Source organism: Dromaius novaehollandiae, chromosome 21, assembly GCF_036370855.1.
Source record: "Dromaius novaehollandiae isolate bDroNov1 chromosome 21, bDroNov1.hap1, whole genome shotgun sequence".
Taxonomy (NCBI): domain Eukaryota; kingdom Metazoa; phylum Chordata; class Aves; order Casuariiformes; family Dromaiidae; genus Dromaius; species Dromaius novaehollandiae.
In genome coordinates, this window is record NC_088118.1 from 3,124,931 (window position 1) to 3,136,108 (window position 11,178).

General features: G+C 56.4%; 1 protein-coding gene across 1 annotated transcript; it reads right to left on the reverse strand.

The window, feature by feature from the left end:
* Positions 1–2,198: 2,198 nt before the first annotated feature.
* On the reverse strand, positions 2,199–10,536 carry POU2AF2 (POU class 2 homeobox associating factor 2). Its single transcript, XM_064524068.1, has 5 exons — positions 10,505–10,536; positions 8,490–8,688; positions 4,167–4,209; positions 3,138–3,439; positions 2,199–2,600 (listed from the first exon to the last, which is right to left on the reverse strand). Exons 1-5 carry the CDS (start codon positions 10,534–10,536, stop codon positions 2,199–2,201), a joined length of 978 nt encoding a protein of 325 aa, XP_064380138.1.
* Between the last annotated feature and the right edge of the window lie 642 nt (positions 10,537–11,178).

Consider the following 11,178-nt stretch of genomic DNA (forward strand, 5'->3'; position numbering starts at 1 on the left):
CTCCCTCGGAGCTTGGTGGGAACACAGCCAGCCTGAGCCCGCAGTCCTGATCCGTGCAAGGCCCCGGTGAAGGTACTGTCGAGCCAGCCGCCGGCGGTGGTCGCTTTGCCGCTTTGTCACCTACGGCCGGTGGTTTGGCCTGGAGGTGCTGGTTAATCGCGGCGTGAAGCAAGGCGCCTGCACGCGCAGGGCTGGGGTTTGGGGGCACCGGGGCTGGGCGTGGGGCAACGGGACCTGCACGCCCACCAGAGCATCTGGGGCGCCGTGCCGTGCCCCGGCCGGCGGCAAGGGCTGCAGCGGGGGCATCGGCTGAGACGCGGCTGGGGGGGCTGCGAGCCCAGGATGCGCCACGTGCCCCCTTTGCTTGGAGCCCACGGGGCTCCGGTGTGAAGCCGGGAGGCGGCCGGGCTGAGCAGCCGCCCCGAGGAGCCCTGGCTCCCGCCTCTCGCCGGGCTGGGCTCTCCTCGCCGCTCCCGGACCTGACCGGCGAGTGGAAGGGTGCAGCCGACTGAGGCTGCCCGTGGGGTGGAGGTGGGATTTGGGGCAGACAAAGCCGCGAGGGTTTGTGTTTCCGAGCAGGTCTGAACAAGGCTGGGGAATCAGGAAGTGGCAGCAGGAACCCGAGCCAAGCCGGGACCGGAGAGAGGCACTCGGGGCCGGCCGCGGCCCAGGGGCTCTGCCCCAGCCAGGTCTCGGGGGGGGGGGGGGGTTTGCTCCCCCTAGGGAAGTGTGGGTGAATCCCAGAGGTTGGGCAGGGAGGTGGGGGCGATGGTTTCGGGGAGGCCCCGCAGAGCTGGCCCTCGGGTCGCGACCCTCGCCCATCTCCCGGCTGATGCGCCCGGGCGCTGCCGGGCAGCGCTGCCCTGGGTCGCAGTGCCACCTAAAGGCAGGCGCCTGCCACCTCGCCGCCACCTTCGTCACACCAGTTTTCACCCATCCCTTCCACCCTCCTCCCTGCTGTGGGCTGTGAGACCCTGGCGGGAGTGTGAATCACGTTTCTGTGAGCCCTCGGTTGGAGAGGACCTGGCCCCCCATCCCTGCCTGCACAGCAGGGAGTGCGTGCATTTTGGGGGTACACCCCCGCGGGTCTAGAAGCAGGGGCTGTGCAGACCCCGTGAAGGTATGAACTGGCTGTGCCGGGCGCATTGCACCAGGGCTGCTGGGGCTTTGGCTCTTTCGGTCTGTTACGGCATGTGTGTGCTGCAGGCGGTCAAAGCGAGGGGTGCCCGTCGCAGGGGCAGGGCCTCCTGGGCACCTTCGGGGAGCTCCAGGACCGCTCGCTCCTGCCCTGTCCGAGCTGCCAGGCCGTGCTAGGTGCCCGAGCACGGGGCCTGCACGGCTGCTGCGCGCACATCGGGTGCAGGCAGGCTGCAGGACGAGGGCTGCTGGGGGATCGGCTAGGTGGTACCGCTATGAAGGAGGGGGGGGGGGTGCAGAAGAAAGCCTGGCCTGTTTGGCAGTTCTCGTTGGCATTGCCTAACGCTGCCGCCTCTTTTAGGGCTTTAAACCGCCCTGTCCCGCCACAGTCTCCGGCCCTGGAGAGCTCCTGGGCTTCCTCAGGGAGGCTTTTGCTGCTGCTTCTCCGGGTGGTGGGATGAGACGGGACGAAGGGGAGCCTCGGCCGGGGTGGCCACGGCAGGCGTGAGCAGTCGTGCCCGCGAGGGTTGTGCACGTGTGTGTGTGTGTGTGTGTGTGTGTGTGTGTAGCTACCTCTAGCGGCCACGGGTGCTGCAGGGACCGGCTCCTCCTTGCAGCCCCCACGGGTGCTCTCGGCAGGGGCCTGGGAGCATCTTGCCTTGTGCCCGCCGACACGACACGTGGCTTTTGGTCATGTCACTTGTGTTGCTCTGGGGGTAGGGGCGAATGGCCACTGCGTGTTTTCTTCAGGGCAGGAGGGAAACTGGAGAGGGGCATTTGTGTGATGCTCATGTGTGGAACAGGGCCAATAATGCGCCGATATATTGCAAGCTCTGTATTTTACCTGTAGTGCCGGGGGACTGCGAGCAGTGACCTTCGCAAGGCACTAGAAGGCACTGCGACAAGCTAGATACGGTACAGCCGTATTTCTAAACAGAGCCTGAAGCCCTGCGCTGTTACTAGCATCCTCCGTCTGAAAGACCGGCTATGGGAAATAGCATACGAGTAACTTCTGCTTCAGTGCAGCTCCATTTTTGCTTTCCCCCAGCTCTTATCTGCCGTCAGTAAGTTCTCTGGCCATCGAATGTCCCCCAGACGGGCCCTCCGTCCTCCTTCGCCCAGGAGGAGGTGTCGTGGAGGGGCGGCGTATCCGAGGACTGCTCGGGTGAGAGGTGGCTCATCCTGGCAGTGAGCTCGTTTGCCACAGTCATAAATGGTGAAAAGGCGTAGGGTGAGGTGGCAGCGTAGCTGGGGGAGTAGTGGACCTCTTCGAGAGGGTGCAGGGGGTAAGGCTGGGCTCCGGGGACGGCGGGGGTCCAGCCCGAGCTTCTGTACGGGGCTGCGGTTCCGGTCTCGTGGGAGGAGAGGCAGCCGGCAGCGGCAGGCAGCGCTGGGAGGGACTCGGAGCACGTGCCGTCGGCCTGGCCGAGACTGTCGGGACAGGGCTGTTCCCAGGGCTCTCTCTGCAGGGAAGCGGGAAGAAGGCAAGAGAAACCCTTGAGAATAACGGCTCGTCCTGGAGGTGGTGGCACACCTGGCTTTAGCTTCTGTGCTCCCCAAGCCAAGCTCTCCCCGGTGTCCAGCTGGGAACACTCACAAGGGTTTCTGTTGCCCTGGAGCGGTGTTACAACGTGCTAAAAGTGTCTAAAGGAAACTACCCCGGTGTTAATGGTGGGCAAGGACTGGAAAGGCTCCCAGTCGGACTGACCAGCCCTCATCCCGCAAAGCCCGGGAGCTCGGCCCTGGGGCGTGCACTGGGGGAGCTTAACGGGCTAGTTGGTTTGGGGAGCGGGGAGGCTGTTAGCCTCGGAGCTGGTCTCCATCAGAAAGAGGGGCAAGTAGCTGGGGGCAAAAAGAGAAATAGTTAGCCATGCACCCTGCCCCATCTGCCCTGCACTCTGCCATGGCTGCATTCCTCCCAGATGGGTCCCCCCAGCTTAATCCCGGCTTTAAATTGGGTGACCTTTCATCGGGTGGCTGAGAACCAGAGACGCACTCACTAGCGGGAAATGTGCTGTGTCAGCAGGGAAGGACGGCAGGAGAGGGGGCAGCGAGGAAGGGCCGAAGAAGGAGCCGGTACCGGACGTGAAGGGAGCGGTACGGTGGTGATCCCCGTATTGCTCGGGGAGATACGGGTCCAGGAGCGCCGGGTAGCCCTGGACAGCAGAGGAATCGCACGAGAGGGGCTTGGACCCCGGAGGGGGTGAGTAGACATCGCTGACAAACTGCTTTGCGTTGTGGAAATCCAGCTCGGCCGTGAAGGATCTCCTGACGCCGTAGTAACCAGCCGTGGTAGGCGAGCCTGTGGCAGCGGTCAGAAAAGAGGGGTGGCTACAGGAAAACCGTAAGGGGAGCGCCCAGGGGAGCCGCGGAGCTGTGGGCACCTCTGCCAGTGTGAAGCAGAGCCCTTTCCCCCCTAGCATCTCAGAGCAGGAGTCAATCCTGTCCTAAAACAGGTATGTCAGCCCTGGCGCCCAAAGCTCGCCTCCCTCCGCAGCAAAGCAAATGTGTTTTGGGAAGCCTCAATCCGAGGCCAGTGGGCTGGCGGTTGGCTCTGCCAGCCTTTGCTTCTTCCTCCCTCCCTGCCCCGGACCCTGGAGGGAGGATGAGGCTCCTGGGTGTGAAACCACCTGCCTCGGTGCAGCCTCGCTCGCCTGTCCCTGCGCAAGAGGCCAAGGAACAAACCAGGTCGGCTCCTAATTTAGTCCTTTCTCTCTTCAGCTCCAGGGAAGACTGCAGAGGAGAGGGGAGTGGAGAAAGTACCTCCATCACAAGAGGTGGGAGCCGCCTTAATTTTCTCTCCCTTCCTCAGGGAATTTGGTGCAAGACTACAGGGGCCTTGTTTTACTATCACTGTTTCTGTGCTGACTCTTTCAGTGACTTTCCTCCTGGACTTTCTGGGATGGGTGGCCCTGTCGCCGTGCTCCTTCGCTCACTTGGAGTCGAGGACCCTTTGGAGGAGAAGAGACAGGAGCAGTATCGACCGCCCAACCTCACATAAGGTTTTTCTCAGTGGAGGAAAGCCTCACCTGGTATTTGGACAAATGGCGACTGCGGCATGCTGGCGCTGCCCTGCAAAAGATAAAGACACATTGAAAAATGTCTTTCCAAAGACATCTCTAAGCACATAGTTTGGGAAGGTGTTGGCGTAATTCAGATGCACTGTTTGAGTATTGCTGCTATCAGTATGAAGAGATTAACTGCAAGATTTCAAGCCTGGGGCGCCTGAGCTATTAGCAGATGTAGGCTAAGAAGAGATTTCAAAGGTCCTGGACAGAGCTGATAACAGTACAAATATCAAGATAACTGTTTTCTTTCTCGTGTACTGCAGGGTGTCCTAATGCTGAACAGTCATTTCGGTGTCAGCGAGAAACAGGTCGCAGTAAGTAGGTACCTAAGAATTTGTCTGGTCAAAACTCAGCCCGATTCGGCACTGCCCACGTTGGAACCCAGCTCTCCCGTGCTGTGTCTGCTGCCCCAGCGCCGCTGGGCTCACCCCTGCCAGCAGGAAGAGCGAGCGGTGCTTGGAAGGCAGTTGTTTCTAGCTCCTGTTCGTGTGGTACAGTAATACTGGTAATATTAATCTCCTCTTGGCCTCGAGGCAAGGGAGAATTAGCGCTGAGTGACCCCTGTGCTCGAGGGGGCTAATTCCTTACAAGGCACAGTGGCACAGGCAGCGGTACGTGGATTTCCCTGAGCTCTGTCTCCAGGCCTCCAAGCCATAAAGCAGAAATCCAAGCACCCATGGCTGAATTTACCTCAGCTGTGCTGTTGCCCTGGTCAGCGATGGTGACATGCTATTTCCAGTTTGCATAGTGCAAACAGGAGGTTCCTGCCATAGCAAGCAACCAAATTCAGAGGTTTAGATTTGAATTAAATTTGCCAGTGCTAAGACTTCCTTTTACTTCTGAGGAGGGTTTGCAGCTGCTCCCTGCTCCGCCATGAAAATGAGCCCTGCGACCGCACAAGTCACCGGGCTGCAGGAGCAGTGGGAGGTGTCAGGCCCCTTGGCTTGCGGGCAGATGCGTGTTGGCCCCGCGGGGTCAGGGCCAGAGCCTGCGCCTGCCTCCAGCTGGGCCTTGCGGCCACAGAGCTCAGCGAGGAGCGGAGCGGGTCAGACACGATGCCCTGCAACGCTGCAGCCTCCGTATGCAAATCTGGCCTCAGCCGATACCCCTGTCCCTGCATGCACGTTATCTAGGCAATCCCTTTTCCTGCTTCAGGGCTTCTCCCACCACCTCCTCTGTCTGCTCCTGGCCATCGTGTCCTGCTGCCGGTTTCCATCTGCATTCACTGCAGAAGTGTTTCTTTGTCGAAAGGGATGGCACAGCTTTACCAAGCAGCTCTGTGCTCCGGTGTTTAGACCCCAGAGTCTCAACACCCCACCAGGAAGCAGTCTGGCACCCCGAATACTGTGTCTGAGGAGAAAAGGGACCAGCCAGTTAGGCTCTGCCCGCCGTAGGAGGTGCAGGCAGCAGGGACGCTGCCCTCGGGTCAAAGGGCTGCAGTGATCGCAGCTGGGATGCTGCGCGGGAGGGACGGGGAGGCCCCTGGGCGCAACCAGCAGTCACTAGTGTGGATCATTTCTGGTTACCAGCGCGCCCAAGCTCATCCTTGATCCTGTCTCCTCAGCCACCAAACCCATCTGACCGTGGGTCGCAGGGCAGGCCCCCTTGGCACACACCTACGATGGATGGCCCCAGAGCCGGCGGGAGCTGTGAGGGCTTTACCTGCCTCAATTCAGCTCCAAGAGCTGCTGCAGCAGCCTGTCCCTGGCCTTCACCACAGCAGGCAATCGCGTGTGGGGACCTACATTTCAATTGCCTCCTGGCTCCCTATCAGGCAGTGAATGGCTCGGCTTAATTTAAGCCCATTAGTGCATTTCCTCCGGCATTACTTCCTTTCAGTGCTGTGGGACTGGGGGCTGGATCTCCTGCAACGCGTGGGTGTGTCTGTTCAGCATCACTGAGGGCACAGCGCACTCGGCTGCTGAGAGGCTTGGTCCCAGCCTGCCTCACACGAGACTGGCCAGAGACACCGGCTGGGGTACTCCGGAGCGCGGCGTTGCCCCACTGCCCCTCGGTCACCTGGCAGTGTCACTCAGCTGTCAGGCTGCCCTGGGGGAGGAAATGCAAGGACGCAGGGGAACACAGGGCATGTTACGGCCCTGGTCTCCAGTGGGGACCTGAGGTGCCTTTTGACCGTACCTTGGCTTCAGTGTATCTCCCCTTTGGACTGACCCAATACACAGCGCAGCAGCTGAAATAATAGTAGTAATAAAAGAAAAGCTTAGTCTGGCAGCGCATGTCTCTGGTTTGCTGACCACAGAAGGCAGCTGAATGGGTGAGATGAGAGAGACAGAGACCTGGGGTCCCCTACTTGTCCCTGGCCTCTGGGTGCTGCTGGCCATAGTGCCTCAACCTTGTGCCTGCCGGGTTCCCCGCCGGAGAAAAGAGGGAGGGCAAGCCTTTTGTCACACGGAGGGCAACAGCGGCTTCCGTCTTACGTGGCGAGTGAGCCAAGGGCAATACGGCAGACCCTGCCCAGAGCCCCGGACTGAGCCCTTCTGTCCGGTTGGTGGGACCTCAGAAACACAAACTGTGCAAATTTCATCACAGTGCAAATTGATTTCCCATCTTTTGGGGAGTGCAGGACCTGGCAAAACTGTTGCTATTCTGCTGCCTCAGTCAAGAGCCTATTAGCTCACCTCTGCCAGGTAATGGCCTTTCCTCAGCAGCACAGATCTGCTCCACAGGCCTCTCCTTGCACAGGGAAGGCTTACTGATTTCAGAGCAAAGATCACGTTCAAACAAAAGATGCAACTGAATTACACTGCATCATAAATATGCAATGTGGTGTTCCGTTGTCTGCCATTTGCTTTGATTCTGGATTACATTATCTGCTGGATAAACAGAGCTGCACTTACAGCTGTTCTTTTCATGTGTCCGAGCAAATACGGATGTTTGCCCTGCACTATAATTTTTAGTCTATCATAAGGAATTAGCCATAGGGCTGATTTTGCATTAGATAGACATACAACTGCTAAGCTTTGGATCGCAAAGCAAAGGGCAATAAAGCAAGTGGCAAGCATTTTACAGTTCCTAGGGCTTTTGATTGCCCCCACTGCAGCGCTGAACAGAAAAACTGCCACCTCCAAAAAGAGAGCGGGGAAAGCGTGGTAGTGTGGCAGTCCTTAACCAGGATCTGTTTTTTCAGTGAGTGCAAACACAGCAGTTGCCTGCTGCTGCTCCCCAAAACAGTCTTCCGGAAAGGCCTGCCTGGGGGGAGCAAGCGTTTCCTAGTGCCCCTCCTAGCTCACGGGCTCTCCTGCCTTTCTGCGTTAGTGGAGGGCTGTGAACTGATCCATGGCCTGATCTTGTTTTGTTCAGCAATGTCCGTGCTGTTTTTTTGCCCTTTTTGATACACGAAGTTAACATGTGAAAGTAACTGTGAGAAAAGTATTTACAAGTCCCTTTGGGGTTGGTTTGTTTGTTTTGCTGAAGGCAAAAAACCTGAGGCAAATGGCTTGGGGGAAAAAGAGCATCAGATCTCCTAACATGCCTCTACTGCTGCTGGTAACTCAGGTCTCCGCTCCCACCCTTTCCTTCCAGGGCAGTTTCAGCAGCTTGGCCGCGTCTCCTCATCTGTCACCGGCCCCGTTGCTCCCAGTCAGTCCGGGAGTGAAGTGCTCCTGCTTGGCAAAGGTGAGTCCTCAGAGCCCACCGGGAACGGCTTGCAGTGCCGCTGGGTGCTCTGTGCCGGCCCCTTCGATTTTGTGTCCTCCTCTGGGCAAGGCATCACTTCTCAGGTGCCTGCGGCTGCTAGTGCTTCGCGAGATGCAATGTAGTTTACCATAATTTGACTTACGCTTTCTGTTGCCATGGAATCACTTTAAAAAGAAATCAGCTCTTACAAACTGATGTTTGGCCTCTTTCCAGAGCATAACATCACTGCACATCCCCTGGCGCTCTGGTATGCCAGAGAGGAGCTGGAAAGAGTACAATATTCAGGGAAGAACATCTATTTTTATGGCACTGAGTTGTTCAAATGTAGCTAGCGGTAAAGGAGGCTGACTGGAGAGGTGTCATGCGCGGATTGTGAAAGGAATGGGAAATTTAACATGACTGATTTGCTAAAGAAATTTATAGAGAATTGTATTTCTCAGGACTTTAATCCCTGAGAGGTTCACTGATGTGAAAAATCAAGGAGCCCTCTGTGATCTCTGGGGCAGAAACTAGTGTTAGAAATACTTGTGCTTATCCCTGTCAATGCTGGCGGCGCTCTGAGCTCAGCAAAAATGTTCTTCAACTAGAGATTACATGAAATGACTTTTCCAGTAAAGCAACACTTACGCTGCAGCGGGAGCCACTGCTCTGCCTGGATCGTTTTTCAGCGAGAAGGTCTTTGACCGTGTGTTTCACTCGCACTCCTTGGTACACCCGTTTGCCAAAATCTGTAGGGACTGAGGGAATGAAACAAGCATTAGAGGAGACCAGCCCAAGCACAGGGGAGGTGAGAAAGGTTGTTAAGGAAGAAGCAAATTCATCACCTCTGTACACCAATGTAGGAAGGAAGCACACAAGTCTGTTAATATTCCTGCTAAATTGTGGCTTAGGAGCCCGACAGTGAGCAGGGCTCGTTTGCAAAGGGCCCCCAGTGGGGCCTCCCCTGCAGTTCGGCACTGGGCGCCAGGTGGTTTCCATGCAATTCCCTCTGGGGCAGACAAGGCTGGATGGTGGTTTTTGGCTCTTGTTTTGCCAAAGAGGGCTCAGGGGGATCCTACATTTCCCCTTTGGGTCAGCAAAGGTGGATTTAACCATACGGCCCGTTGCTCTCAGCAGCGATTCTGTGGTTGAGCTCCTCGTTGCCTCTTTTCTGGAGCTGCTGGCATGCAGCACGTCACTGCGTGAGCTGGGATAGATTGGATCTCTGTGGAGCAAAGGTAGAAATACCCCAGACAGCCGGAGTGGCTCCGCAGGATGGTGGTGTGAGCTGGACTGGGCAGAGCTGGGGAAAAGCAGAGGAGCTGGCTGCTCGGCCTGCTTTGCGTGCACAGCAAGTACAGACAGGTTCTTGGGAGCTCTGTTGTTTCAGCAAGGGGAAAAAGCCCACGAGGCACAAAGAGGGGTGCAGCGTCTTGGCCAGGTCACCCAGGAGGCCGATGGCAGCCTTGGCTTCTGTTTTCTAGACCTACCTGAAAGCCAGCAAAACCTGTACATCATGTCTGTGTGACTTTTGGTACTAGGCATCGGTCCCCCTCCCCTGCCTGGGTAAATCTCTGTGAGATTTGCCGTGTGAACAGGTGTTTCGGCACAAGTGAGAGCAGAGAGGTCCAACGCACAATACCAGAGGCAACTTTTTATCCTGGCTCACAGGCCGTGCCCGCACAGAGAGCTCACACCTGTGGAGCCAGGGAGGAGCGTCCAGAACGGGCATCATTGAAATGTTAAGACAAGAACTCAGCTTTGAAGCTAATCCCTTGGAAAACAAGAAGCCGTGTTCTCCCGAGGGAACACAAACAGCTAGACCACAGCTGAAGTGTTTGATCTCTAAAACTGTGATTTATCATTTTACCCTTCTGCTTTTCAGGATGTGGCATTTGGTTCCATTCATCATTTTCGTTCCTGTGCCGTTGTATCCCCAGGTGCACGTACACACGGCGGGCTTAGAAAGGGAAGAGCTGAGGGCGTAAACAATGCAGAGACTTGGTGCTGGCTTGGAGTGACCCCAAATGTCTTCTGGTGCGCCACAGTGATTGCAGTTGTTGGGCAATTTCAGCTTGGGTTTGGTGGTTGAATACTGACCAGAAACTTCAGCCAAGGCTGGGCACAAGGCAAAGCGTTTGCAAGAGACACTCACTGCCTCCAAAGCTTATGACTGAAATAGTCAAAACAGAAGCGGACACTGAGTCTGCATACAGATCAGCCGGTATTTCTGGGTCAGCCGGTACGCAGCCAGGGATGGATATCAGCTCTTCCAGGTCAGAAGAATCTGTCTGTATGCCGAGGCTGGCTCTTTTCCATGGCCCTAGGACTGAGTCTCCCTCCTATGATCCCTTCTCAGGGCTGTTTCACTGAGAGCGGCTGGAAGCACAGGGTGCCCCGGGTACTCCGGAGTAGCTGGAGTTCAGACGCTCGGGCAGAGCAGGTGTAACTGGCAGAAACAGCTATACCTTCTGCACCTGAAGCTTTGTGCCTTTGCATTAGCGTTCCTTCAGAGACACAGCATTGCAATTCGACGGGAGAGCCTGAAGTGTGTAGCAGAGTACAGAGTGCTCCGTGGTGGTTTCATACTGAAGATAACTCGGGCAGCCTTTGCTAGCGGCCTCCAGCTGAGGATTCAGGCCTTGATTCAGCACTGAACTTACATGGGGGCTCGATACGAGGAATGTGCCTTCATTCCTAAGATCAGGTTTGGATATAACTTTCCGAGGGGGACCCAAGCCAAGAATACACTCTCCTATTTGAGTCTGAGAATGGGGCTGTTTCTAACAGAGCATCCCTGAAAAGCTGTGAGCAGAGATATTCGATAGGTGAGCTGAGCCACCGGGTTTCCTCTCAGCTAGCTGCTCAGGGCTGCTTTGAAATGGAGTCTGGGAATTGTTTTCAGTAGGATCAGAGCAAATTCAGGCTCTGTGCTGTGGCCCCCTCCCTTGGTATGTTATCACAATACCACAGCCTGAACAAGAGATCTACCTTTTTAGTCCGCAGCCTGATATTCCCAAATACTACAACCTCCTTTATTAACTGACCTTGCTCCTCTGTGATCATTCCTCCTAGCAAGTGTCTGATGCTGTGCACTTCTTCAGTACTGTTTTCCTATCATCCTTTTTACAGTCTGAAGACATTAGACAAGCACTTCTGCATGTCATTACTTTTACACATGGGTACTCTGCTGTTGAAGTTACTCTGCTCATATGCCCATAGATATATGCCTGGGCTCAAATCCTTGTAAGTAAGCAGGACAGGAGCCCTGTCCTCTGACCCTGGTTTAGTTAAGTAGTCTGGCATCATGTAAGTAACCCTGTTGGTTTCAGTGAGT

Bases quoted from the DNA above. Each gene is read 5' to 3' on its own strand.
- POU2AF2 (XM_064524068.1), bottom strand. From the start codon at position 10,536: ATGAAGGCACATTCCTCGTATCGAGCCCCCAT. The intron at 4,210-8,489 runs GTAAGTGTTGCT...TATCTTTTGCAG, and splicing joins GCAGTGGCTCCCGCTGCAGC to GGCAGCGCCAGCATGCCGCA. The intron at 2,601-3,137 runs GTGAGTGCGTCT...GCTTCCCTGCAG, and splicing joins ACACAGCACATTTCCCGCTA to AGAGAGCCCTGGGAACAGCC.